The sequence below is a fragment of the Gekko japonicus genome, unplaced genomic scaffold, assembly GCF_001447785.1.
Source record: "Gekko japonicus isolate JY-2015 unplaced genomic scaffold, Gekko_japonicus_V1.1 scaffold29, whole genome shotgun sequence".
In the NCBI taxonomy this organism is placed as follows: Eukaryota; Metazoa; Chordata; class Lepidosauria; order Squamata; family Gekkonidae; genus Gekko; species Gekko japonicus.
The window spans coordinates 2,143,501-2,171,111 of record NW_015172003.1 but is presented as its reverse complement, the minus strand read 5'-3'; the positions used below and the strand labels follow the sequence as shown (position 1 = coordinate 2,171,111).

At 44.3% G+C, this 27,611-nt stretch overlaps 1 protein-coding gene across 1 annotated transcript in view; it reads left to right on the top strand.

The window, feature by feature from the left end:
* Nucleotides 1-548: 548 nt before the first annotated feature.
* Nucleotides 549-27,611, top strand: part of SH3PXD2A (SH3 and PX domains 2A) — a 366,396-nt gene continuing 339,333 nt past the window's right edge. Inside the window, exon 1 of the mRNA XM_015420129.1 lies at nt 549-1,242. Within this exon, the coding sequence (XP_015275615.1) occupies nt 1,171-1,242 (72 nt within the window). The 5' untranslated portion in view covers nt 549-1,170. The remainder of the gene's footprint in view (nt 1,243-27,611) is intronic.

Sequence of the window (27,611 nt, the reverse complement as noted above, 5' to 3'; positions counted from 1 at the left end):
CGCCCGCCGCCTTCCCTTCTCTGAGTACTGCAGTCCCAAAAAGGGAGCATGTCCAAAACAGGAGATCTCCCCTTCTGCTGACAGCCGTCCTGGGCGGTTTCCAGCGGCGATCGGCGCCTTTTTCCCCTGGCTACCCCACCCCCCTTTAAGGAACTTTCCCAGCCAGCGCAAGCGGTAGTTCTGCCGAAGCGGAGCCAGCGCGGCCCGCTTCCTCCCCTGCCCAGCGCCCCCTGGGGGCTTGGGTGTGGAGAGGTGATCGCCCACTCCCCTTTCTGATCTCCTGGCCGGATAAGACGGAGGCCCCCTCCCCGCCCTCCTCGGCCAGCAGCCGCGCCAGCCCAGCCCCCCTGCCGCCAGCCCGCCCCTCCTCCAGCCCCCTTTGCCTTGTTCAGGGCCGAGCGAAGATCACGGCGGCAGGAGGCGAAAGGAGAGGCTGGGGAAAGGAGCCGCGCACACGCCTCTCTCTGCCCGAGCCAGCCTGCCCGCCCGCCCGCTGCCTGCCTGCCTGCCTGCCGCCTTCCCCCTCCTTCCTTCCCCGGGGGCGGCTGCAGAAGTAGCAGCTGCACCAGGGAGCTTTGCCAAAGACCTGCCAGAGTTAGGCAAGGAGCTGGGGCCGAAGATCACAACAGAGCGGCGCCTCCGCGAAGGAAGGGACAGAAAGAGAACCAAACAGACAGGAGACGCGGCACAAGAGATCCGGACAGGGACTCGGCAGTTGCTGAAGGTGGTCCCTCCGCTCCCAAAGGTTGGCTAGAGAGTCCCCCTCCACTCACAGCATAGATGCACGCCCTGAATCAGCGGAGTCGTGTTGCAGCCGAATAAAAGCTTTAGGGTCCTAGGAAAGGGACTGAAGGCACCTCTTCACTCCTTCCCACTGGAAGGAAGCATCAGGCGTGTGCATGTGCGCGGGCGCACGAGACCACTCTCGACTATTGGTGCATTTCCCCGCATAATTCAACTTAAACAGAAAAGCATCCCTTCTCTAAAGACTGGGGAACTTTTGATTGTTTTCTGGTGCGGGGAGCGAAAGGGGGGAGGGGGTGGAGCGCAGCTCCCTAGGAAATCCTCCTTGAGTGCTAAGGAGCCATCCTGAAAAAATAAGCACACTCATCATAATACAAGGATACATCTGGACTCTGTTTGCGTTTCCTGGCTTTCCTGGGGACGAAGATGCTGTCCTACGGCGTGCTGGATGCAAATGTGGTAGACGTGGAAAAAAGGCGAAATCCCTCCAAGCACTATGTGAGTACGGTGGTCAGGGGCTGTCCATTTGTGCAAATGCTGCCTGTCCTGGCAGTGGGTATCAATGTTCCCTCTAAGCTGTGGAGTCTTGTGAGCAAAAATTCTACTTTGTGAGCTATTGGGATTAAAGTTGTGAGCAAGCCATTTGGCTACTGCATAAATTAGTTTGCTCTGGAGCCATCCCTGAGCTAAGACAAAAATGTGTGAGCCAGAGGCTAAAAAACTGTGAGCTAGCTCACACTCTCAGAGGGAACACTGGTGGGTATCATCCTAGGCGCGTTTTACCGGGGAGCTCTGGGATTTATGACTTCCAAGTGTGTGAGAAATGACTTGGAAAGGGAGGCAGGTGGGATAGGGTTTCTGGAAGGTGTACTGTACTCTGCCCCCCCCCCAACACCTTTATGGCCAGGCAAAAAGGTCAGCGGGGAAGGGCTTTATGCAAGCATGCTGACTCCATGGAGTCACCTCTCTAGTATACAGTTCTGAATAACAGAATATGTGCTCTGGACAGTTTAAATTCATCTGGGGTGAATGTCCAGTGAGGACAAGACACTTTCCTAGGTTCTCCTAAAAGCACAAAAGCTGAGTGTTAAACATAGCAAGCAGTTGTTCATGTAGAAAGCTGTTGTTGAATAATGTTTCCCCTCTAGCACAATACATCTTACTTGTTTCTACTCTGCATTGATAGCGTGCTAGGATTTGGGTGACATGTGTGGTGTGGGAGGTTGGACTAGATGATCTTCAGGTACACTCTCACTCTTGAGTTTACAATGGCAGTTATCAATTTGTTCCTGCATAAGAATATTTTCCCGATCATCATTTGCCTTTTGCATCAGTCAGGACATGATGCGTATGAGGCATATCTTGTTTTATTTGAACCATCTGGGTTTGTTTGACCAATGTATTCTTTTGGCCTGCAGGCACATCTGGCATGTATGCAAGCAGGCTCCTTCTGTTCTCCTCTCATTGCACTGTGCGATGTGTATTTGTCTTTGCTCCTCCAGAATTCAGTAGAACCTTTCTTGAGCAACCACTTGAGCCTTACAAATCAAGCATCTCCTCCTGTAGGACACTGGGATATTTATTTAAGGACCTTAGATGGCTTGGTTGCTTTGTGTACCTCTGGTTGGTAGTTGACTTGCTCATCAATGATTCTGCACAGTGACCGTACATGAACCTTCAGTTCTTCTCTTTAGCTGAGCCAGCTCAGCCAATGTGCAATGCTTGCCGGGCTCCTGTGGGGAGCAGGCCAGGACACCAGCACTGACATGACAGGAACACAGATCACTGTGGACCCAGTGAGGGATGAGAATGTAATTGGTATTACTGATTGATTGGTTTAGTGCTCTAGTTCGCCAAGGCAGCTAACAATAAAACCAAACATTTACCATCACAAATCCACTTTGAAACAAAAATTATTTGAAGCGTTTACCAGTTAAAACATCAGATACACTAAACGAGAGGCACCAGCCTCATCAATCAGTTCAATGTTTAGGTATTCCAGAATAGAAAGGGCTGTAAATTACCATGAAAGGTCTGTAAAGACGGTGCCACTGTCATTTCCAGGGGGAGGGGTGAGTTTGGTGGCAGCGGTTGAAAGCTCCCAGCCAGCCTCACTTCAGATATCATGGATTCTTGCAAGAGGGTACCACTGTTGGCATGACAGTGATGTACCAAAGTCAGTGAAAGTGAATCTCCTATGTCATACCAACAATTATGCCTTCTTGCAGGAAGGTAATTCAGATGCTCACAACGAATGCATTATTTCTCATTAAAACTGTGCTTGATCCCAAGAGAGGAGAGAGATGGCCAGTTTGGAATCAGATCTCGAAGCCACCTGGCACTAGATAAGGAATGGATATTTTGCTAAAATCCTCATCATGTTCTTCTGGCTAAGAGAGCAATGTGGATGAACTATTTTGCTGCAGCTCTGCATTGTTTGGTCAGTACTCTGCTCCTGCCTGCTCACGGGGCACTCAGCTGTAGGAACTGGGCACTGAGAACAGCCCTCCCCTTCAACCATTCCCAGGCAGGTCGTTGGGAATTGGGTTAATTCTATAAGTTTCAGCCTTGTATCTTGTCATACTTTAAGCTCAACTGAACTGAAATCGTCAAGGAGGTCTAGTCAGAATCCTATTCATGTCTATTCAGCAGGGGCTACTTCTAGGAAAACAGCCTTAGGATTGCACTTATATAATACTCAAGAGAGCCTTTGAGATGGGTGAAATAGGAGCAGAGACATTTGTACCAGTCCTGATCATCGCCAGTGCCAGCCCACAGACTTGGCATCTCATGCATGGACTGGAGTGCAGAACTGTCTTTCCCACATCTCCGGTTTGCTTCTTGTACATTTACCTTTCAAATATGTTGGTTTCCGCAGATTTGGTTTGCTAAATTAACCGGGCCAATGTGTGAACTTGATCTTGTACTTACATACTGTTGCCAGTGAAACATGAGGAAGGCAGGTTTCTAAATGCTCCCAAGAGTTCCAGAGTCACAGGATAGCTATCATAACTCTGCTCTGAGGGTTAAACCTGAAAAGCAACCCATAATACTGTAATTTTTTGTCTAAAGAAGTTATGAAACAAAATGTAACCTCAACCTTAGACAGCAGAAATATTGAAGTAAATGACAAAGAACAGAGGGCTTCAGTAATCTACCATACAGTCATTTATTTATTTGATAGAGCATTACATTAGTACATTGCAGGTGATTTTTCTTCTATGTGGGCTACAGGGAGATTCAAACAGACTTGCTGCACCAAATAATTTGATGGTGCAATCCTGTATACTTCAGTCTAAGCTAAAGGGGATCAGATGGAAGTAACTCTGCGTAGGAGTGGACCAAGCCCTGAATATATTGCTGTATATACAAATGCTGAGCTGTACAGAGTGTATGAACCATTGCCCAACTAGGGCCCCTGCCACACGGGGGGGAAAAGCATGGCCAAAGTACGGCTTTTTAGAGCCGCACCAAAAAAGATACGCGGTGGCGGGATCAGGCAGATCCCCCGTAGCGGCGACACGTTTGCTCCCCGACACGATCAGATGCCGGGGGGAAGCCACGGAAGGGAGAGCGAGGCAGCCGGCTGCACATGTGTGCGCATGTGCAGTTCGGCCGGGAGCCTCGATTGCTCCTGAAGATGGGCATGCCGGCGATCTCATGGCCGCGCTTGCTGCGCCATTTCAGGTAGGTCCTACCATTTTTTAGGTTCTTTTTAATGCACATTTTCAGCCTGAAGGGCCGGATCAGGGACAGGTGCGCGCCACTTCCCAGATGTTGCGGTGTGATCGCACCCGTTTGCTGTGCCCACGATCCGTCCCTCTTCCGGGCCTAAACCTCCCATGTGACCGGGACCTAGGATGGAGTGAGAGCTATAAAGCATTTGGCTTTAATCCAGAAACTGTATGATGTTCAACATTCATTAGCCCAGAAAAAAGATGAAGGTTTCTTCTATGGCTCTTAGATGCTAACTAGATGAATAACAGGGCAATCCTAAAAACATTTTCCTGGGAGTAAGCCCCATTGAGTACAGTTGAGTAGGATTCTCAGCAGACCTGCTTAAGACTGCATGGTTATTTTTGCTCTGTTCTTTTATGCACTAAAACCAAAAGTGACATGTATTTGAAAATTCTTAAGGCTGAGTGGGCCTGATATCAGTCAAATCTTTAATGTTCTATGCAAACTTTAATTTTCTTCTTGTAAAGTGAGCAAACTATTGCTGATTATACTAGTAATCTGTGGGGGGAGAGTCTGTTTTTTTTCCAAGGACTGGGTGAAAAAGATCAGAACTCTTTGGGGACAACAGAATTCTGGAGCAGAGAAACTATGGGAATTCGACCCATCTGTTATATTAATTGGCTGTAACCATGGGAACTAGAAGCTTGTTGCCTTAGCTAAATGAAAGCTGCTCATCTCAAAGTTCTGTGGAAAGATTCTGATTTAGTGGTCATGCAGATTCCTTAGGATTCTTGCTGATAATATAGTGGCCCTGTGATGCTAGCATGTTGAAAACCGTTTCATGCTTCAACATCAATCAATGTACACTGTCACAACATAATTCAGGTTTCTGATCCTCCTCTTCCCATTCAAGCTCCCTGAAGGGTGCCATTTGATTTCCCAGACTCCTACCAGGTTGATCTGTCAAGCCTACATTGACTGCCTGGGCTCCTTCTGGAGTGCTTTCATGTGCAGCATTTTAATGTGATCTTCAAAATTCACACTGAGAAGGAGTGATCAAAACCCATCCACAGCCTCAGGCCAAATACATTTTCTTGTATGTCTTTCCCCCAGTTCTGTACATTAGCACCGGCTAAGTGAATCCAGCTGTCATTGTGATATGATTCCCTTCAGGCCTTTTTCATGTGCTTTGTTCAATCTGGTTTTAAATGTCTCACTGCTTCAATGTGCAAGACTCGATTTTGCCTGTGCGGGGTTGGTGGTAGTGGGGGACAGCATTCTGTAGCAGTTTTTCTACCCAAGGTCAACATTGCAATGGGGTTATTTTCAGCATGGTGACTGCTAGCTCTTATCTCTCACTTTCTCTCAGATGTTTGAAGAATGGGGGGAGGAGGAGAATGCATATAGAGAGCAGCATGCTCAAATATTTGTGAGTGTGATTCAACAACACCCACACAAATATAGGCATATGCTGAGTTCCATGGTTCCAGGAGATACAGGAGACATCTCTGATCAGAACACACCCAAGTGTACATATCGACACTTGTTCCAGTTCATCCTTCGCCTCTCCCATCTCTCTCTCTTTTCTCTCTCCACTGTCAAAGTTTAGATTACAGTCTCTTTGGGGCAAGTTTTGTTTTAAAGAAAATTATGCTGCTAAGTGCCACGTACATCTATAGTGCTGTATAAATAAATAAAGTACTTCTGAAAAACAGGGCCTGAAGTAATGGATAGACTGGAAACAAAATTGTATGGACCTTTTCTTTTTTTTTTGGTAAACCCATGTAAACAGTTACCCTTGCCATGTATGTGTTATCAGGTCATTTCCCCTTCTTTTTCACTGTATTTACTTGAAAGGAATTCTGAATGTAAGAAGTGCCACCTAAAAATGTTATACACAAAACATTTTTATTGCTGTACATACTTGTAACTTGAAATGTAGGATAACCCTCTCTTTTTCTTGACCACACACATGGAAAAAAACTAGTCTTCTGGGTAAATACAGCATTCTATATGCCCCATTAATCAATGGGTGGGGGAGATTGGTTATAAATATGGTCAGTGTGAAGTTGGACTAAGAGGCTGCTACAGAGAATAGGGAGCCAGTGTATGGAGTGCCTTTAAAAAGAAGTGCAGGCTGTTGAACTGTTTGTTCATGTCAGCTCACCCGAGTGGTGCTTGTTATACTCCTTTGAAGAACCAAATAAGACATAATGTGAAAACTGTGGCTCAATTTAACCATGGTTTGTTTGTGAAACCAGGAGCTGGCTTGAAGACAATAATAACTGAGATTCTAGTATGCCTTGACAAAGACTGGTTCCATCACCATCACGATTTCATCTACTTGACCTGCAGAGATCTAGCTGATATCCTGGTCTGCACCGAGGAACAAGCCAGGATTAAGCCAGGATGTTTACATCAGTGTATCTTGCAGAACCATGATTGAGATGAACCATGATTACTAAACCAACTTCAAACCATGGTTTCAGATTCTGGTTTGACCTTCCTTAGAAACTTTTGTTAGTGGAGTGGCCCATGTTTGATCACACTAACCATTGTTTAATTATCGTTTAACATTTTGCCTAGACTCAGCCACACAGTCCCTGTATCTCTCTCTCTCTCTCTCTCACACACACACACACACGAGAGAGAGAGAGAGAGCGAGAGAGAGAGAGAGAGCGAGAGAGAGAGAGAGAGCGAGAGAGAGAGAGAGAGCGAGAGAGAGAGAGAGAGCGAGAGAGAGAGAGAGAGAGAGTGTGTTTCTATTTTCTTGCCAGCACCTTACCACCTTCTGGAAGATGATCCTTTTAGGGAGGGCCTTTGACCTATATATTCATTAATCCTAAAGAGAGGGTCACAGTAGCAACCAGAACAAGAAAAGGCAAAAAAAAAAAAGTGATGGAGCTTTTGCATAGGTGAAACACACAGGGGGTCGTCAGGTCTAATAAAAAATATTTTTCCACTCCACCAATCACTTTTTAACCCTTTCTTGCTTTATATATACATTGCCAAATCAATTGTTGGCTGTGCTGTAGTTGCTTTGTGAAAACTGCTTACAAGAAATGGCAAAGTGCTTTTATCATGCTGGCTATGCTTCTATAGCTGGAGCCTGTTTTTCTATCAGGGTATGGTATACTATTGTGTACTGTTTAGTTTTATATCACATTAGATTATTGTTACCTGACTTGAGGATTTTGGATGAAAAGGTGGGATAAAAATGGTTTTAATAAGTACACCATTAATAAAAGTACATTCCTAGAAAGCAAAGTAAAAGAAAATTTTGGAAGCCTCACATCCCTGAACATGCTTCTCTATGTGGTGGAGGTAGTTCAGAATAAATCCCCCAAGAGAGACCTGTGCTGCCTGCTTTTGTTCCACCTAAGGGCCTTCTAGAGGAAGATAGCCTCTGCTATAACTACCAGTTGAACCAATGCAAGCAAATTTATATAGCCAATCCTGGATGATGTCATTTGCCATCTAAAAATCCATTTCCCATTAGGTAACATAGAACAGAGTTTAACTAATAATATTTGGTACTGATGTATAGGCCTTCTTGGCAGGAAACAGCTGGCTTTTACACCATCTATAGGCTTTTTCTTTGTCAACAGCTTCCTCTTCACAACCATGTGTCCATACAAAAAGGAAACAGTTCACAAAGCAGGGTTGCTAGAAAGCAGTTCACAATGCTGTGTTAATGTGTCTCATCAAGTGCTTTGATGTGTGTCGTTGTCCCCCCCCCGCCCCCAAAGCTTACATCTTGTTTTTTGCCTCAGGCATCAACTATGTGTATTGTCTGACTATATGATCACATAAAGTTGCTTTATAGTGAGTCAGACTATTGGCCCATTTTGGCAAATATTGTCGATTGTAAGCGGCAGCTCTCCAAGCTCTCAGTCAGAGGTCTATCCTAGCCTTGCTAGCTGAGATACTCCTCATTCGAGATGCCTGGAATGGGTCCCAGGAAGCTCCTGCAGGCAAATCGGGTGTTGTATTCCCATGCTATAGCCCTGTCTCCAAAGCGAAACACATCCATAGAGGCAGAGAAACCTTCTTTTTAGAATGGACTACTGCTTTCTCGGAGCTGTGGTGGCTCAAGTGGTTAAAACGCTGAACTGCAGGCTGTGGAAGGTCAATTGTTCAGCAGTTCGAGACCCAGGTGCCGCATCACGGAGTGAGCTCCCGTCTCTAGTTCCAGCTCCTGCCAACCTAGCAGTTCGAAAGCAAGACATTGCAAGTAGATAAATAGGTACCACTTCGGTGGGAAGGTAACAGCATTCCGTGCGCCTTGGTGTTTAGTCATGCTGGCCACATGACCACGGAAACATCTTCGGAGAGTGCTGGCTCTTCGGCATTGAAACGGAGATGACCACCGCAACCCTAGAGTCGGATTCGACTGGCTTTCGAGCAAGGGAACCTTTACCTTTACTGCTTTCTCAGTTAAGACCTGCTCCATAGGGTTGCTAGCTCTGGGTTGGAAAGTTTCTGGAGATTTGGAGGCAGAGCCTGGGAAGTCTGAGAAGCCTGGGGAGTTTGAGGAGGGGCGGGAGCTTCAGGAATGCGATGATATAATGTCCGCACTCCAAAGTTGCCATTTTCTCCAGGGAAACTGATCTCTGTACTCTGGAGATCATTTGTCGTTCTGGGAGAACTCCAGGCCCCACCTGGAGTTTGCAGCCAGCAAAACAATAGATCACCGTGTATGAGTATACAATATAAGCAAATATTTATATATAATGCTTTTGAAATTAAATTGTCAGCAAAATTACAACTATAACAAATTAAATATACCCACCTGGAGTTTGGCAACACTAATACTCTTGTCAGTAAACCTTTAGACTGCTAATGGAAGATTGTCCTGTGAACTTACCCCTGAGAACTGATCTAAATAGCAACTGATCAAGTCATTATTTCTGAGTCTTTCTGTTTCCGCTAAAAGTTGCCTGTGAAGAGTGCTGACTGTTATGGCAGACTTGAAGCCCTTTCCCAGAGCAGAGTTTGAAGTTGTTGTTGTTGTTTTTGGAAGGGAATTATCTTTTTCAGAGGATCTGAGTAAATCTGTAGGATGATATGTTTGTAGAGCATGTTAAGAGAAGGAACCTGCTTTTTGACAAGTAGCACTGCCCATTTTTTCACTTTAGTACCTTAAGTGAAAGGCTGAAATGATGCTGATATTCACCCCATCCAGATCTGGGCTGGAACTGATGAGACTGCTGCTCTTTCTGGAATCTGTGATCCATCCCAGGATGGTTCACATGAACATAAGAGCAACTGTGCTGGATCAGAGCAATGGACCTTGTAGTCTGGCATCCTAGCTAGCCAGATGCCTCACAGTCCTATTGTCCTCCGAGCACTGGTATTAAGCAGGTTACTGCCTCTGAACATGGAAGTTCCATTTACTCATTGTGGCTAATAGCTGTGGATGGACTAATCCTCCATAAATTTGGCTAATCCCCTTTAAAATCTGCCAAATTAGTTACCATTAATACATCCCAAACGTTAATTACTCTCTGAATAAAAAAGTACTTTGTCGGTCCTGAACCTGCTCCCCATCTATGTCATTAGGTGCTCTGGAGTTCTAGCAGTATGGGAGAGGGAGAAAAAAAAAACCCTGTCTGTCCACCCCATGCATAATTTCATGAATTTTTATTATGTCCCCTCTTAGTCATTTTTCCTAGACTGAAAAGTCTTTTCTCATAGGAAAAGTGCCATCACCCCTTAATCATCTTGGTTGCCCTCCTCTGTACTTTTTCCAGCACTGCAAGATCCTTCTTAAGATATGGTGACTAGAAATGTATGCAGTATTGCAAATGAGGCCTTTTCAACAAGCTTTCTACAACAATCCTAAGACCCAAGCAAGGGGGAGGTTTGGAAGCCCAGCAGAACAAATGCACAATACAGTACCCAGCAAACCCAGTGCTATTGTGACAATGCCAGCTGATGCTGAGCACAGAATCATAGTCAAAGCAAGGGGAAGCGGTTGGAAGCCCAGGAGAACCAGTGCAATGTACAGTGTCCAGCTAACCCAGTGCCTTCTGTTCATATTGTTAACAAAGATTTGCTACTATACTACAAATTAGAACATTGTACCATAAAACTTAAGGTCTAAGATTCCATATAAATTAGGTGCAGTCAAGAATAGTACTATCTAAAATTTTGTACTTTAAGAAGTATGAGAAATTTGGCAACATCATTGGTGATCTCAGGGACCAAGTCATTCAAAAGAAATTGGCATTTTGACTTATTACTCAGATAACGTCTGGGATGAAGCCAAGTTAAAAGCAATTTTTCACCCAGCAGTACCAGTGCAATCACAGGGTGCCCAGCAGAACCCAGTGCCATTACACAATGCCAGCTCAACAGAATTGAAGGCAAGCACAGAATCACAGTCCATGCAATGGGGGATTGGAAGCCCAGCATAACCAGTGCAATGTACAGTGCCCAGCAAACCCGGTGCCATTGTGATGTCAAGCACAGAATCACAGTCCAAGCAAGGGGGAGGTTTGGAAGCCCAGCAGAACCAGTGCAATGTAAAGTTCCCAGCAAACCCGTTGCCATTATGGCAATGCCAGCTGATGTCAAGCACAGAATCACAGTCCAAGCAAGGGGGAGGTTTGGAAGCCCAGCAGAACCAGTGCAATGTAAAGTTCCCAGCAAACCCGTTGCCATTATGGCAATGCCAGCTGATGTTGAGCACAGAATCATAGTCAAAGCAAGGGGAGGCGGTTGGAAGCCCAGTTGAACCAGTGCAATGTACAGTGTCCAGCTAACCCAGTGCCTTCTGTTCATATTATTAACAAAGATTTGCTACTATACTACTCTTAAATGCATTTTGTTACCAAGCAGGATAGGGATGAGAAGGTCTTGAAACTGAAAATTAAGGGGAGGGGGGACACACAGAAATGAATGAGAAAAGTGTGCAAATAAGGGAGAGAAATTAAGAGAGGGAAGGGTTGTTTTATCTTGCTGCAACACCCTGTCACTCTGCGAGATCTGGCTGAGCTGATTGCAAGGAAAGGAAGAGAGAAAGGCTAGAATACTGGAGAAATTGTCCTGCAGGCTGGCAACTACTGTAGCAGCTATCAGCATGCTGGCTTGGTTGTGTGATCTGTTAAGCAAGTTTGCTTCAGTCTTGGAGAAAGGGAAGTCTAGCTGATCCTAGAGTGCCTTTTACTATGCTCAAACTTCCCTGCGTCCCTAGTGGCTGCAGCCGGAACTGCATTTTAAAAATAAAAGGAAAGATGCTTTTGAGGGCCCTCCAGCTGATTTCCTCAAGCTGTGCCCAAGGTGGACCACATCCCTTGCCCCACTCTTGTTATGCCACTGCTTATACTTACAAACACTGAACTTCATTTACCAGATTTTTGCCCACTCACCCAGTTTAGAGAGATCCTGTTAGAGCTGTTCATAATCTGCCTTGGTTTTCACCATCCTGAATAATTTGATTATCATTTGCGAACTTGACTACTACACTGCTCAGCCTCAGTTCCAAATCATTTATGAACAAATTAAATAGCACTGGTTTCAATACTTATCCTTGTGGGACCCACTGCTTGCTTACTTCCCATTGCGAGAACTGTCCATTTATAACTACTCTGCTTCTTGTTTAACTGACTTGTAATCCATAAAAGGACCTATCCTCTTATCCCATGACTGTTAATCTTGTTGGCAGCAACGGTGCAAAACCTGATTAAAGAATAGATAAAGGTTTATTTAGGAATTAACATACTTGATAGGAAAGAGGAGAGGCAGAGGTAGGTTCCTAACTACAGCTCTAGCTGAGAGAAAGGTAAGAATGAGTGTGGCACTTCCAAGAAGAAGGGGGAGATTGCCCTACGAGTAGCAATCTGGAGACAGAAACAGATTGGCGCTTAACAGGAGAGAAGGTGCTGACTTCACTATCCTATCCAATTATCTTCTTGCTGCCCCCTGCAGGGTTTTCTTCTCTTCTTCTTTGTACACCAGACATTACCCTTTCCAACAAATCTTACTCAGGAGAATATACTTCTCATATTCTGGCTTTCACCTGCCTTATTGTCAATTTACAATTGATTCCTGGTGAAGCTGGCATTCTCTCACAGGACACAATCCAACCAGTGCTCAAGCACCTTCAAGTTCCATTCATTTCAATGAGAAAGCTTTAACCCTGTGCCTATTTCCCATTCAGATCAAATCATTGGACATAAAAGTGCTTAAATTCAGGCGGATCTTCCATATACATCTAAATCGTGGTGGTAAACATGGATTAGACTTAGCCATATAGGAGAAAAGATGATAAACTTGGGACAGTGAGGCAGCAACCGTAAGTACACTTGCTATGGAGTAAGTCCCATTGAAGTAAATTAGATTTATTTCTGAGTATAGAGACTTAATGTAGAAATGGGCAATGGAAGCTTTTAATGGCATTCCACTAAGCCTCTATTAAAGGGAAAGGACATTTTTTCTCCAGACTTATTGCAACCCTATATGGCAAAATACGAATAAGTCAGAATTCTGGACTGATCTGATCTCCATTTGTCTAAGTAAGCTGATAATCTACATTTTCTAAGTCCCTCTCCCATATGGCTGTCATGGTGATTAATTAGATGATCTAATTATTAGAATGAGATTGTAGGAACAAGATCTGGGAGCAAAGATCTTGAAATAAAAGTCTCTGACAAGCAGATGCCAAACGTGTTCAGTGTGCTGTCTTCAGCTGTAGAAATCTGATTTTTTTTTAGAGGATTCCCCCTCCCCCAAAAGCCCAGAATATTCTGAGGGAATATTTGTTAAAAAACTTATTTCAGCATTTTTGATGTGTGGTACGTCTCCAACAGCAATGCAGTGTTCAGGATAAGAAAGTGGAATCGGTCTTGTTATATTGTTTTCCTTTTGAAACATGGGAGATGATTAGGTGGAATGGCAATAATAAAATACTGCATTTGTAGTTGTACACTGGTTAGAGTAAATGTTTAGCTTGGCTGTTAAACAATAGTTATAATAAGCCAGAATGTTTTTTCAGGAGTACTTATATCTAGATTGGAATAGAGAAATATTATGGTATTATTACTAGAAAGAGTTACCAGAAAGATAAAAGCCTGTAAAACAAGTTAGCTGATGAGTTTGAATGCATAGGTTATGTTGAAGCCAAAATGGTTAAATGTAGGAATTTTTGATTTATAGAAAAGTTGTCAAAAACAGAGGCCAGCTTTCAACCACAACCAATATGGATAGGGTTAAACATATTTATTTACTTAGTTTATTTACTTAAATATTACTTGTTATAATAATTATCTTGAGACAAAGCACAATAATAAACCAATAAACCATCCAGATTAGACTACTGTAACATGCTGTATTTGGGGCTGCCTTTGAAGGTACAAAAATGGTACAAAATGCTGCAGCAAGATAAGATTCCTGTCTGGGCTTAGCTGCAGCTGCTTGGAACATGTAAATCCAGTGCTGCATTAACTTACTTCTCTGATTATGTATTAGCTTCCAGGCTCAGTTGAAAGTGTTGGTTATTACCTTTAAAGCCCTTCACAGCCTGAGCCCTCACTCACTGAACCACATTTTGTGTGCCTATGAGCCAGCTAGGTTCTTCAGGCAGCCTTCTCCATATGGTGCCCTGCCCTCCTGTAGTACTCTGTACAGCAATAGTGAGGTCATGAATGTTTTCTGTGGTGAGGGTGGGTCCAGTCCATTGGAATGGCCTACCAGAGTGTGTGTGGAGGGCACTTTTCACTTGCTGCATTTAGGAAGCTGTGTAAGAGAGTTTTATTCCAGAGAGTATTTAATAGAGAGTAAACTGTGTTGGTGGATTTGACTGCATTCTTTTTCATTCTGATTGTCTTTTATAGTTCTCTCTGTTTTTAATTCTGTATGCTTTCTAATATGTAATCTGCATTTTTAAAGAATTCTCTGTGTTTTTAATCTGTGCATGTGGACTGCTACATTTTGACCCTTGCAACTTGGTGTTACATTGTTAGCTCTTGAGTGTGAGGAGATAAGGCTAGATATAAATGTTTTAAATCAATAAATAGGCCAGCAATTAAAATTGAAAGTTCAAACTAGCATCGGGGGGGGGGGTAAATCCTCATAGAAACATATTTTAACTAAAAAAAAATCAGTAGCTAAAATGGCTAGATACACACAGACATAACATTTAACTAAATTTCTCAGCAGTAAAACTCAAGCCACTAAACAAAGAAGAATGAAACACTTCAATCCATAATTAAAAGCCTGGGATAATAAAAACATTTGTACCTGGTGCCCAAAACAACAAAGGTACCAAGTTTATACTGACAAGGGACCCTTACAAACAGGGTACCACCACATGAAAACAAAATATTAAAACGTCTTATTGAGGGAGACAGACTACAAATCCTGCAGAATAAATAAATAAACAGGCCTGATCCCTCAAGTCTATCCACCTTACTACAGCAAGTGATGGTACACTCGACAGCACATGATTCTGATTCTCATACATGATGTGATTCATGTGATAGGAAATAAAAAAGAGAAGCCTCCTAACTATAGCAGCAGTCCAGCAATGGAACAAGCTGTAGAAATTCTGGGCTCTTCCCTGAAATGTACAAGACAGTTTTTCAGACAGATGTGCTTCAAATCATGTTGCAAATCTCTGGAGGGCTGCTGGATCTGGGTTGGGAGATTCCTGGAGATGGAGTTGAGGGTGGAGCTTTGGGGAGGGTGGAGTTTGGGGAGGGAGCTAAGCAGGGTATAATGTCATAGTGTCCACCCTCCAAAGTTTCCCTTTCTCCAAAGGAACTGATCTCTGTCATCTGGAGATCAGCTATAATTCTGGGTCATCTCCAAGTCCCACCTGGAAGTTGGCTACCCTAGTCTGCTTGCATCTTTGCTATCACTGTACGCTTCCTAATTGTACATACTAAAGCATCCCTAAGACCGCTTCAGTTCTGTTCAAGGTGTTTCAGTACGTTTAGTTTTCCTTTGGCAGTTTCAGAACTTTCCCAGGAGGTTTTGTTGGGCTTTTCGATGACTATAAAAACAGCCCTTTGTGTAAAATTCGGGCACTGTTTAGAAGAACTGGCCTGGGAATGCAAACTGATGACCCCGTGTGAGCAGCCTTCTTCTGACAACATCTAGAGCTGAGCTGACTTCTGAGCCAGGCTTCTGGTAAAAGTAAGACATACTGCTTTGTTACAAGCCAGGAAATCTTAACAGCTGGAAACAGGGCTGTGAAAAAGTCAGTCGCAAGATTTTCTGACGAGGCAAAAGATTACGAGCTATTATTGCTGGGGCAGGGCCAGGCTGTGCTGGAGACCCTCCAGGAGTTTGATGTCACTGGCGAGTCAGCAAAGACGTCAGCTAAAGGACTTTCCCATGTCACCTCTGTCACTCTTGCTGTCAGGATGATCTCTAAATGTGTGGAGACTGCCAGGCAAAAAGTCCCCCCCCCCCGACAAGTTTACTGGTGTGGATTAAGTTTTTGGATCAGCTCTTTTAACAGGTTCTGGATAGCCATCTGGTTGTCTTCTTCTGCTAAATTTACTAGGATTTCCAGCATCAGTGATTTGGGCAGGGTTGATGAGGCCCTGCATGGTAAGGGCAGCCAGCTTTGGGTTGGAAAATACCTGGAGAATTTGGGGATGCAGCCTGAGGAGAATGGGGTCTAGAAGGGGAGGGACTTCAATTTGGTACATTGTTATAGTCTACTTTCCAAAGCAGCCATTTTCTCCCGGTGAACTGGTCTCTGTTGTCCGGAGATCACTTGGAATACTGGGAGAACTCCAGCTACCACCTGGAGGTTGGCAACCCTATGCATGGTATAATGGTTAGAGTGTCAGATTACGATCTGGGAGGGCCAGGTTTGAATCCCTACACTGCTATGGAAGGTCACTGGATGACTTTGGGTCATACACTGTCTCTAAGCCTAACCTGTCTGACAGTGTCATTGTTGCGAGGATAAAATGGAGAAGTGGGCAATTATGTTGGAAGCTGTTTTGGGTTCCCACTGGGAAGAAAAGCAGAGGTTTAGATATCTACATAAATTATGCATAAAACAACTGAATGAACAGCTTTCATTTTGAGCCTGCCTTTCCTCAGGGCAGCACAGCTCAAGGCAGCATGTGTGGTTCCTTGAAGGAATAGTGAAGAGGCAAGCGAATCGAGTCTTTGGTAATTGCACCTGTAGTGATGGGATGGTCCGGAGTCACAGCAGGGTAGGTGGAAATGTTGCCTTGCCCAGTGCCTTTGGCGGTATCACCTGGCTGCCTTTTACTAATATTAGTCATGCTGAATCACTAGGAGCTGTGCTTCACAGAAAACCTGACACACATTTAGGAAGTAACCTTTGCCCCATCACTTCCAGCTGCCTCCTCAATTTGAATACCCCTCTCGCTCTGACATTATTGTACCTGGAAAGGTTTGTGTTAACACATCCGGTTCTCGTCAGCCAGTGAGAGCTCTCCCCCCACCCTCCCAACCAAAAGGGAAGTGATTTTGTGGGAAGTGATGGAGGCAGGGGTTGTGATGTGAACCTTATTGGTCTGGTTTATCATCTCAGGCTATTCATACGTTATGATGAAGCCTTAGCACTGTCCTTATGAGGCAATCCAGTATAATATTTTGCTAACCACATCCTCTAGATATCTGGAACTGGTAAAATTAGTGACTGGATGTTGAGTGATGTGGAAACATGCCCAGTTATTGTTGATTTTAATGACTTGGCAGATGAGTTTTGCTTGTACGTGGTGACTGACTGATCACCAAATCTGGTTGCTTTTCACTCCTGTATGAAGCCACAGTGAGTCATAATATGCTGTATACCTCCAAGCTGGGCTGCTGGGACACCATCTATGGGGGGCTGCTTTGAAGACCGTTAAAAAACTTCCATTGGTTCAAAATGTACCAGCGCCTATTAGTCACACAGTAACTTCCCATCAGGACTGCTCAGAATCCGACTGAGGGCTGTTCAGTGAGGCTTACTCACAGATTGCACTGACTGCGAGCCATCAGAAGCGTACAAAACCTTTACTGAAAGAATTTACTGAAAGATTTTGAAGTGTGGACCTTAACCTTAGAACTATAAATGGACTTGGTTCAAGCGTTCGGGTTACCTTAGGGAGCTCCTTTTCCCATATGAGCCCTCACACTGCGTGTTCGAATGTCATTGGATAAAGCCTTTGTCTGAATCCCTTCCCAATTCTGATTCAGATTGGTGGGGCCAAGTACATCACTTTCCTATGTTCATGGGACCGTCACAAATGCGCCACACAGATCAAACTTTCATACTGCCCCAGGCACTATGCTTTTTAATGACATCAGCTCATCAACTGTACACCAATTAAAGCAGGCAAAGTGAGTGATATATGTTGATGTGTGCACCTATCCTATTATTAAACAGAATAATTTGCATTTTAGGAGTGTCTTTGTTTATTATCATGCTGTCAAATAGTAGACTGGCTGTCTCCTGTGTGGATGATGAAAGCCATACAGCCAAGCACCAATGGTCTCTGCATACTCAGGGGCCTGCTTAGGTGTGAACAAAAAACCCCTTTGTAAATTAAATGGGGGGGGGCTTAAAATGGCCTGGCAGGGACTGAACATTGGTCAGAAGTGATGCAGTTTTGAATCAGCCTGGATGAGTTACTGAGAATTTGGGAAATCCTGCAGGAGAAGATTTTTGAGAAATGTAATGGGATTTCCAAATGATTTATACCCCCCACCCTGAGATTCTTCACAGGCCTCCAGCTTCTTCTTCTTCATTCTTGTTATCACCCCATCCTTCCTCCAGAGAGATTAAAACTGCATTCATGGCAACCCTGTGGCTAGGTTGAGGTGAGTGGTCTCAGATCATTGACTGAGTTTTCTGCTTGATCAGGGACTTAAACTTGGGTCTCCCCATCCCAGTTCAGCTACAATGGCTGCCCTCGTTATGGGTCTACCAAAAATATCTGGTTTCAGAGCATGTCACTGTTTAGATGCATCTGATGAAGGGAGCTCCTGCTCATGAAAGCTTATGCTAAAATGTATTTTGTAAGTGTTTAAGGTGCCACATCATTTTTATTGTTTAGATGTTTTTAAGAGAGGTTTGAACATGGAGGACAGAAGCAAAGGACTGCCGAACTGTGATTGCTACTCATCCTTGTTTATTATTTGCACTTTTCTTTTGAGTGGGAAATTTTAATAATGGTATATTGATGACATGTTATTTGTATTCAGTAAGCAGGAGGCGATTGGGCCCTTTTTGGGATGGGGGATGGTGGACCAGTCACCTGCATTAATACATTTTATATTCATTTTTATTCTGTTCTGTACTATTTTGGATACAACTGTTTGTTAAACTGGGTTCATCTTCCATCTGTAAGGCTTTGATGAGTATTTGCTATGTCATTAGGATTGTCAGGCCCCCTGGTCCGGGCTGGGGTTCCCCTGCTTTTGCAGGCCCCTTTCTGCCACCGGCCAGTGGCTGGCGGGGGGAAACCCTGCCCGCAAATGCCCCCAAATGCAAAGTAATGATGTTACCCAGAAGTGATGTCATCACGTTGCTGACATCAGGGGGTGACACTCTAGTTTTTGGGCGAAACTCTATGGTAAAATTGGGCTCAAACTGTTAGGGGTGGGGCTGGAAGCTTGCAAAATCGGGGGGAATCCCCTGCTTCCACCTGGCGACTGGCAACCCTAGCTGATAAAGGATACCCATCTCCTTAAACTGGCAATAAATCCTTACTCCAGACAGGTTTTACGGCACGGCAGGATTTGCCGTCTGTCTGAATGGATGGGGTATAGTCAGGAATGGTTCAAGGTATCCACCTCCCTGAATAACAGAGGCACTGTGGGTTCAAGAGGCAACACTGTGCTCCAGGGGTACTGTCATGGGCCAGACAATCTTCAGGGGTGCTGTGAGTGCCATCTGGGACTCACTTTGGACCAAGCCAGAGACAGTACAGGTTCTTCCAACTAGGAGCCAGATGATCCCTAGCAGCAAGATGGCATTTAAGGGTTCATCTTGGACCAAGCCACCAGTGGCATTGTAGGAGGTGGTGATGGATGTAAGCCACACCTGTTGCCTTCTCCTGCATTGCCACCAGCTGGTGGTGGCACCCTTGCCTGATTATGGCTATTTGGCTCACTTAGGCCAGAGGCCCCCAACATGGTGCCTGTGGATGCCATAGCACCCACCAAGACCTTTTCTGTTACCTGCCAAGTGTTTTTAAGAAGTGGGTGGGGCCAGGTAGGGTTTTTGTCAAACAAGGCTTCTGATTGACTATTGGAGATTTGATTAGCTGTGCTGATTTGTTTAAAATGTTGCTTTGGCAGCAGCTACCATCACAGCACAAGGATCTATACTGTCTTACTCAGGTTAAGCTGTGACAATCATTTTGTGGTTGGCTCCACCTCCTGTGGTAGCCATTTTGTGGCAGCCATTTTGTTGCTGTGCCCACCATGCCATGTCAGAATTTCAAATGTGCCTGCAGGCTCAAAAAAGTTGGTGACCCCTGACTTAGGATAAGAACTGGCCCTGGCTATAGTCTAGAATTTTACGGTCTTTCCCACAGAACCTCCTAGAGCAGGGGTGTCAAAATTATTTGTTATGAGGGCTGGATCTGACATAAATGAGACCTTGTTGGGCCAGGTCATGGGTGTCATAAAATGTAATGCCTGGGAGCGGAGATATAAACTTTATAAAGGACATAGACAAACACAATTAACTTTCACATTGCTTTCTTACTGAGAAAGACTGGATCATGAGGGAATGAGGCAACGCTATCAAATCCTCTCTAACAGATTTTGAAAAAATTCTGTCAGTAAACCTCAAAAAACGGGGTCTAATCTCTAGAATTTATAGAATTCTTTGTGCTAAGAATATTGATGCTCATCTCAGCTACCAAAATGCTTGGGGTGCGGATTTTAATACTCAGTTAACTGATGATCAATGGTTCTCTATTTGGAGAACACAAACTACTTTATTTAAATCATCAGAAATCCTTGAAACCTCTTATAAGGTATTGTCGCGATGGTATTTAACTCCGGTTAAACTCTCACACATGTCTGCGTCGATCTCCCCTCTCTGTTGGAAACTCTGCGGGGAGAAAGCGACTTACTATCATACATGGTGGTCATGTAGATTCATTTCTAAATTTTGGTCTCAAGTTCGATCTCAAATTTTGATTCTTACTGGTTGTGATGTTCCTTTAGATCCTCGATTGATGTTACTAAATCTATGGCCGGAGAGTGCAATTCCTAACAAACAGAGAAAATTGATTAATATACTCCTTACAGCTGCGAAAAACAACATTGCCAAAAAATGGACAGATAAATGTCCTCCGACAATTAATCTATGGTTATCTAAAGTTTGGGAATATTTTATGTTTGAAACTGTTTCAATCTTTAATACAAATGATCAAAATGAATGTGAACTGCTAAACCCAACCGGTAAATGGTATCCAATTGTTGATAAGTTAACCTTTGAATCTTTTGATTGGGAATCTATCAGTAAAGCGAAATATTCATTGTTATTATTAAGTTAGCTCACTTCTACTAATGTATGTTTAGAGATGCTGGAAACTTGTACACTGTTTGACTTATTCAGGTTTTAATTGCTACACTGACGCTTGAGAACCTGTATGTATTTGATATGTTTTTATGTTAAAACCTAATAAAATATTATGGTTAAAAAAAAATATGAGGGAATGAACACAGTGAAAAGGGGGAGGAAACCCAGTTGCATCCAGGAGAGCCCTGGCATAAAGAGCCCAACAAAACACAAACACATACAGCATAAGGAGCCTGGTATTTCTGCCATGTGATTGAGGCAGCCCAGCAAAGCAAGCCCTCCCTCTTCCCCTTCCTCCCTCCCTGCCTCCCTTCACGAAGGAGCCTCAGCCAGTGGAAGGAAAGAAAGGCTTCCCTGTGTCTCCTGAATACGATTGAGGCAGCCTGGCCAGGAAGCAAGCTCTGGCTGGTTCCCTCCTGCCTCCTGGGAGGAGAAGGAGCCTCAGCCAGTGCTTTACCAGACTCAATCCCACAGGAGAGTCTTGTCTACCTAACTCTTCTGTGCGACTGAAAGAGTCTGGTAAAGTAAGCTGTGATGTAGCAGCAGCAGTAGAACTGGAAAAGGAAGCAGGAAACAGCCAGGGCCTTTGGGGTCAGATTGCAGCCCTCCGAGGGCCTGCTCCGACCCCCATGCCGCATGACTGACACCCCTGTCCTAGAGGATTAGCACAGTGGTCACAGTTCTCTTGCACATGGGTTGCAGTGCTAGAGGGAGAAGATGTAATGGATGAACTTGAAAAGAGGCTCTGGGAGGCTTGTTGGCTAATTTGACTTTGCCTCTGCATAATGTGCAAAAGGGTCATGAAATAAAGCCTCTTGCCCAGTAAATAGTATAAATGCTAAAATGAAATAAAATATAAACTTGTTCAGTGTTAACTAATATGAGATCCTTCCTCTTCTTGGTTAACATTTTTATATGGAAACGAAAATTCAAAAGATCAGTTTCCAGAAGTTTAATTAGCAAGATCTGTGCACGGTTTTTGCAATGTGATGTCTCCTGAAGTCAGAAGTTAACCACTGCTTGTCCCTGTGGTTTAAATGAAAGGTTGGAATTGAACTGTTGTTTAATGAGTATTTTACCAGAATTGTTTCATTTTTAGTGACTGAGTTTTGCAGTAGCTGCAGGTTCGTCGCTTTTGCTACGATTGGCTCCTGTATACAGAATCTATATGTGGGATTTGTACAGGTTGAGTTCAACTTTTAAGGACTCAGAAGATCTCTTCCTTCATTGTTATGGCTGTAAAATGTGTATACAAATTGTTATTTTATTTTTAAAATGGTCATCTGTTGTATGTAGAACTGGGAGTCAAATTGAATGGCGCCATTCTATTAAGTTCCATTAAGGGGAATTTGAACACATAAAGCTGCCTTAGACTGAATCAGACCATTGTTCTATCAAGGTCAGTATTGTCTAGTCTGACCAGCAGCAGCAGTCCAGGGTCTCAGATGGGGGGAGGGTCTTTCACATCATGTGACTATTTAGTACAGTCTGTATGCAAAGCAGATGCTTGACCACTGAGCCTTGTCCCCTCCCAAATTTTGTCAGGTTGTAGTTATGGAGGGAGATATATAAGTAGCTTCAGAATCTCCTGTGTGGTTTTTTTGGGGGGTGGGGTGGGGAGGACGCATGCTTTTAAACTCAACAGTGGAGTCTGCTCAGACTCTGCATGTTATTAAATTCTCTCCAACAGGTGGATTGATCCATTGACCCTGAAGCAGTGTGGGAATCATGATGTAATTGTGGAAATTCCAGAATGATTTGCTTGCATGTACCAGTTACCAATTTGAATGCTTATTTGTACAAATATTTTTGTTCACAGCAATCTGGCTGCTTCTGTCCTTCTAATAAAATGGATTGCGTCCAGTGCTGTTCAAAAACACTTAGTGGATCTAACTCACTGAATATATGCAGTAAATCTGTTTATTTAATCATTTAGGTTATTGGTGTTTCATCATGGCTGAATCTCAGCAACACACTTATGAGCTTAGGTATAAATCAGAGATGGGCAATCTTTTTGTCCTGGGTGCCAAAAATAAAGTAACGTCTGCCTGAGAAGATGTTGCTGTGCCAGGAAACAGAGGCGGTGGAGGTGGTGGAGAGACGAGGGTTATAACTTGGTCAGACTCGTGGGAGCAAGCCAAACCTCAACAGTGCTGTCTTAGATGGGGCTAGCTGTGGCCTGGGCCTAGGAGCCAGTGGCAGGCACCAACTATGCCTATGGCCTTCTCCCATGCCTCCAGGCCAAGCTGTGCTGCCAGCACTTCATAGGTTCCCCCTGGTTGCCTAGGGGGAGAACAGCAAGTCTTGCATGCCAAGCAAATTAGTCTCGTATGCTGCTGTTGGGCAGTCATGCCTGGGGTTGGCTACCCTTGCTATAAACTATTGACAACAAAATTGGTCTGCAAGGTTAAAACGTTTAGAATGTGTAAGAAGACAAATTGATCTGAGGCCTAGTGGCCTCTGAAATCCCATTGGATCCTTGTAGCAAACTGGACAAACGGTCTGTTCTTACCAATCTATGCTTTTGCAATTGCTGCCAGCCTTCCACAAAGTAACCAGTGGAACTGCAGTAAGATGCAAAGCTTTCATCCCCTTCTGTCTTTTTTCTTTGGGGGGCGGCGGCGCTGCTCTTCTTTCTTCTGTCTGTGTTGTACTGAGACAGGCCATAGATCCGTCTAGTCTACCCTTGACTACCCTGACTACCAGCATATTTCCAGGGTGCCAGGACAGGCTCTTCTCTGGTCCTGATACTTTTAAGCGGAGATGCCAAGGATGTCTGAGAACTCATCCACACAAAGATTGTGTCCTGCCACTGGCCTGTGGGTCCTCCTGGCATTTCTGCACTGTTGCCACATTTTTGTGAAGCAAGTAACATCAGACAAGATGGATGTTAAACTAAAGAGTAGGATTTGGTGGCTGTCATTGCTTAGGTGTGAGAAAGAAAAGGCTACATTGCATCTAGGGCCCGTGAATGGGTACACAGTAGGGGTATCAAATTCCTGACTGGTATCTGATTTCTAGGTTGTTTGGCCATCTAGTCAAGCCTGGGATTACCCATACAGCCACTGGAAAGAACAATATAAATAATAGCCCATTGAAGTTCCTGGTGCTGTTTCTTGAGAGAACAGATGGGAATTAACAGGAGGGGCAGAGGTGATTGCCAGGAGCCATTGTTTGTTTTAGCAAGGATGATTGCCAAGTTTCCCCAGGATTGTGTAACTCCTGCTGTAAAGGTGTCTTATGCCTGTTAACGATTCTAACACTTAAAGTGACTACATAAAACCATGGTGTGCATTAAAACATAAGAACCAGCCACCATTGCTAGACCATTTTGCTTCGTGAAAGGGCTGTGGAGTAAATAATTTACTTACTATTGACTTCATCTATATCCCATCATTCTCCCCAACGGGGACCTAAAGCATCAGCCATTGTTCTCCTCTCCTCCCTTTTATCCTCATAAACAGCCCTGTGAAGTAGGTTAGGTTGCGTGAATGACTGGCCCAAAGGTCACCCAGTAAGCTTCCATGGCACAGTGGAGATTTGAACCTGGGTTTCCCAGATCCTAGTCTGAATCTCTAACCATTACACTGCACTTGGGATGAACTAGCCTCAGCGTTTGAGGCCCATGTGCTCTTTCCACTCTCCCATCAAGTGCAGAGCTGTTATCAAAGACTTCCTACTTTAGGAAGTTTTTGACCGAATTCCAGTTTGTTGTGACCTCCAAATTCATGGAGCTTAACAAACTGGAATTTCCTTCTTTCCCGGCAGTCAGCATTCAAACCCCTGCTCTGCCATGGAAACTTGCTGGGTGACCTTGGGCTCGTCACACACTCTCAGCCCATCCTACTTCACAGGGTTGTTGTGGAAATAAAATGGAGGATGTGAGCCACTTTGTATTCCATTGGGGAGACAGGTGGGGTATAAACATAGTAAATAAGTACAGCACAGTTTAGTCTTGGTATGTGGGCAAGAAATGAACAGTTAAAGCACCTGAATTCAAGTTCCTCTATATCAGCGGTTCTCAACCTGTGGGTCGCGACCCCTTTGGGGTCGAACGACCCTTTCACAGGGGTCGCCTAAGACCATCGGAAAACACAAATTTTCGATGGTCTTATGATAGCAACGAAAATACTTTTATGGTTGGGGGTCACCACAACATGAGGAACTGTATTAAAGGGTCGCGGCATTAGGAAGGTTGAGAACCACTGTTCTACATGTTGGAGTTTGTTCCTGCTGCCAGATTAATACATTTTCTTAGGGCTACATTCAGATGTCACATTCCACCTGAGTGACACATATGCGAGCGCCGTTTGTTTCTGTGTTGGCATGTGCATCTTTCATCTCCCTTCTTGCACGGAATTTAGTGAAGGAATCTCAGATAGACACTAACTCTGACTATCTGTGATGTGCAAATTGTTAACTGGAGTTGGTAAACTGCATTATTTCCCTCAGGAGGTCATGATTGTCTCTTTTTCGTATTTATTTATTACATCTGCGTCACTGTAGGGGTATGTGCACACCAGTCTGATCTTGCATCAATTCCTTGAGATATACTAAAGTGAGAGATAGTGGCTTGGTTCAGATGTCATGTGGAGCCATGGTTCAGTTCAACTAACAATGATAGATGTAATCAGAGGTCATTTCGGGGGGGAACGCGGGGGAACACAGTTCCCCCAGGTGAGGTGCAGGGGAGCGGGGCACATGACGAAGCCCTGCCCCTGCTTCCGGCCGCCCCGCTTCCAGCCCTCATTCAGCCAGGAGGAGGCAGGAGAAGAGGGAGGGTAAGTTGCTCCCTCCCCGCCTCTCCCCACCTCTGCCTGCCTGGGGCCAGGGAGGGCCTTGGCGGGGCTTCCTCGCACTCCCGCTGGCCTTGCAGGTCCACCGCGGGCCCCTGATGTCAGGGGGTGTGGCATATGCTAATGAGCTATGCTAATGAGTTCCCCTAGCTCTTTTTCTTTTAGAGAGTCAGTTTGGTGTAGTGGTTAAGTGTGCGGACTCTAATCTGGGAGAACCGGGTTTGATTCCCCACTCCTCCACATGCACCTGCTGATGTGTCCTTGGGTCAGTCACAAGCTCTGGCTCAGCTGTCCTTGAAAAAGAGCAGTTTGTGTCAGAGTTCTCTCAGCCCCACCCACCTCACAGGGTGTCTGTTGTGGGGAGGGGAAGGGAAAGGAGTTTGTAAGCCGCTCTGAGACTCCAAGTGAAGGGCGGGGTATAAATCCAATCTCTTCTCTTCTCTTCTTCTCTTCTACGAAATGAACCCTGGATGTAATAAAGTAAAACAAGAGTCCAGTGGCACTTCTGAGACTGACAACATCTATTAGAGACAAAACCAGGCTCTTAAATGCCAGTGGACTCCTGTTTTATTTAGCAGCTACATACTAACATGACTATCCATCTGGAATAATGATCTAAATGTGAACCACACCACTGTCTGTGGTTAGTTAAGGTAATGAATTCTGGCTTGTTCCCCACCACTGAGCTTCCAAGATGCTTGGCCAGAGTGGCTCGGAATTACATACTTCTCTCATCTCCTCAATCCATGAAACCACAATTCATCAAGGTAAACCAGGATTGAGCCAACTTCAGAGGACGGCGAAAGACAGGAAGGCCTGGCGTGATCTGGTCCATGGGGTCGCAAAGAGTTGGACTCGACTGTGCGACTGAACAACAAAAAAACCAGGATTTGAATGATCATCCACAAACCAAATTTTTTGTTTCACAAACTAACCATAGTTACAATAAACTCAGGGTTTCATGTCTTGTTTTTCTTATTTAATATTTAACTTTTGTCTTTCTCCTTGTAGCTCAGGGCAGCTCACACTTCCAAAAATTAAAGCATACACAGTAAAGTAAAAACCACACACCCCCTCTCCATGCCTGCAGGTTAAACCCCATTTTATGTATGAACCAAGCCATTTATTTTTCTAGGTTCACCTCATGAGCTTCCCAGCTGCAGAAGGATTTTAACTGTGTGTCATGCCTACAAATCCAGTTCTAGAGTCAACCTCCTCCTCCATGGAATCTTGAAGGAAATTGCATCAGGCCTCCTCTAGCCCCCTTTCTGAGATTTCCATTGCCCCCAATCTTTGGAAAACAAAGAAGTTAAAATTCTGTACAGAAGCATTAGAATAATTAGGAATTATGATGACAACATGTAGCATTTTTTACGATGATGGTGATGAACAGTCCTTTTGTTTGCTTTGCACCTTGCTTGGGCTTGCAAATGGTGCACATCTACATTGTAAGTCAACAGAAACAGTTGTGGGAGTGTGATTGTTGAGGAATCCTGACTTGGGAATGCATTCTGGGAGAGGGTGGGATAAAAATCTAATAAAATAAATAAAATAAATAAAATAAATAGATATAGGGCTACATGCCCAGATACTGTGGATTTGGGTAGTTACGGACCTGAGACAGTTGTTCCACTATACCATTTCCCCCTGTTTTCTAGACCAAATATCAACTAACGGAATTAACTTTTCCTGTTGAATGTAAAGAGATTCCAGTATTCCTCCAAAGCATCCTAACATCTGCATTCTTTCCATGTAGAGTTTTTAAATAAAATCTATTTCTCAATAAACTATTTTCCCCCTATTAGGCAGGGGTTTTTAAAATGTCCATTCCTAATGTTTAGACTTTGAGAGCCAACCCTGAACAATGCTGATAAAGC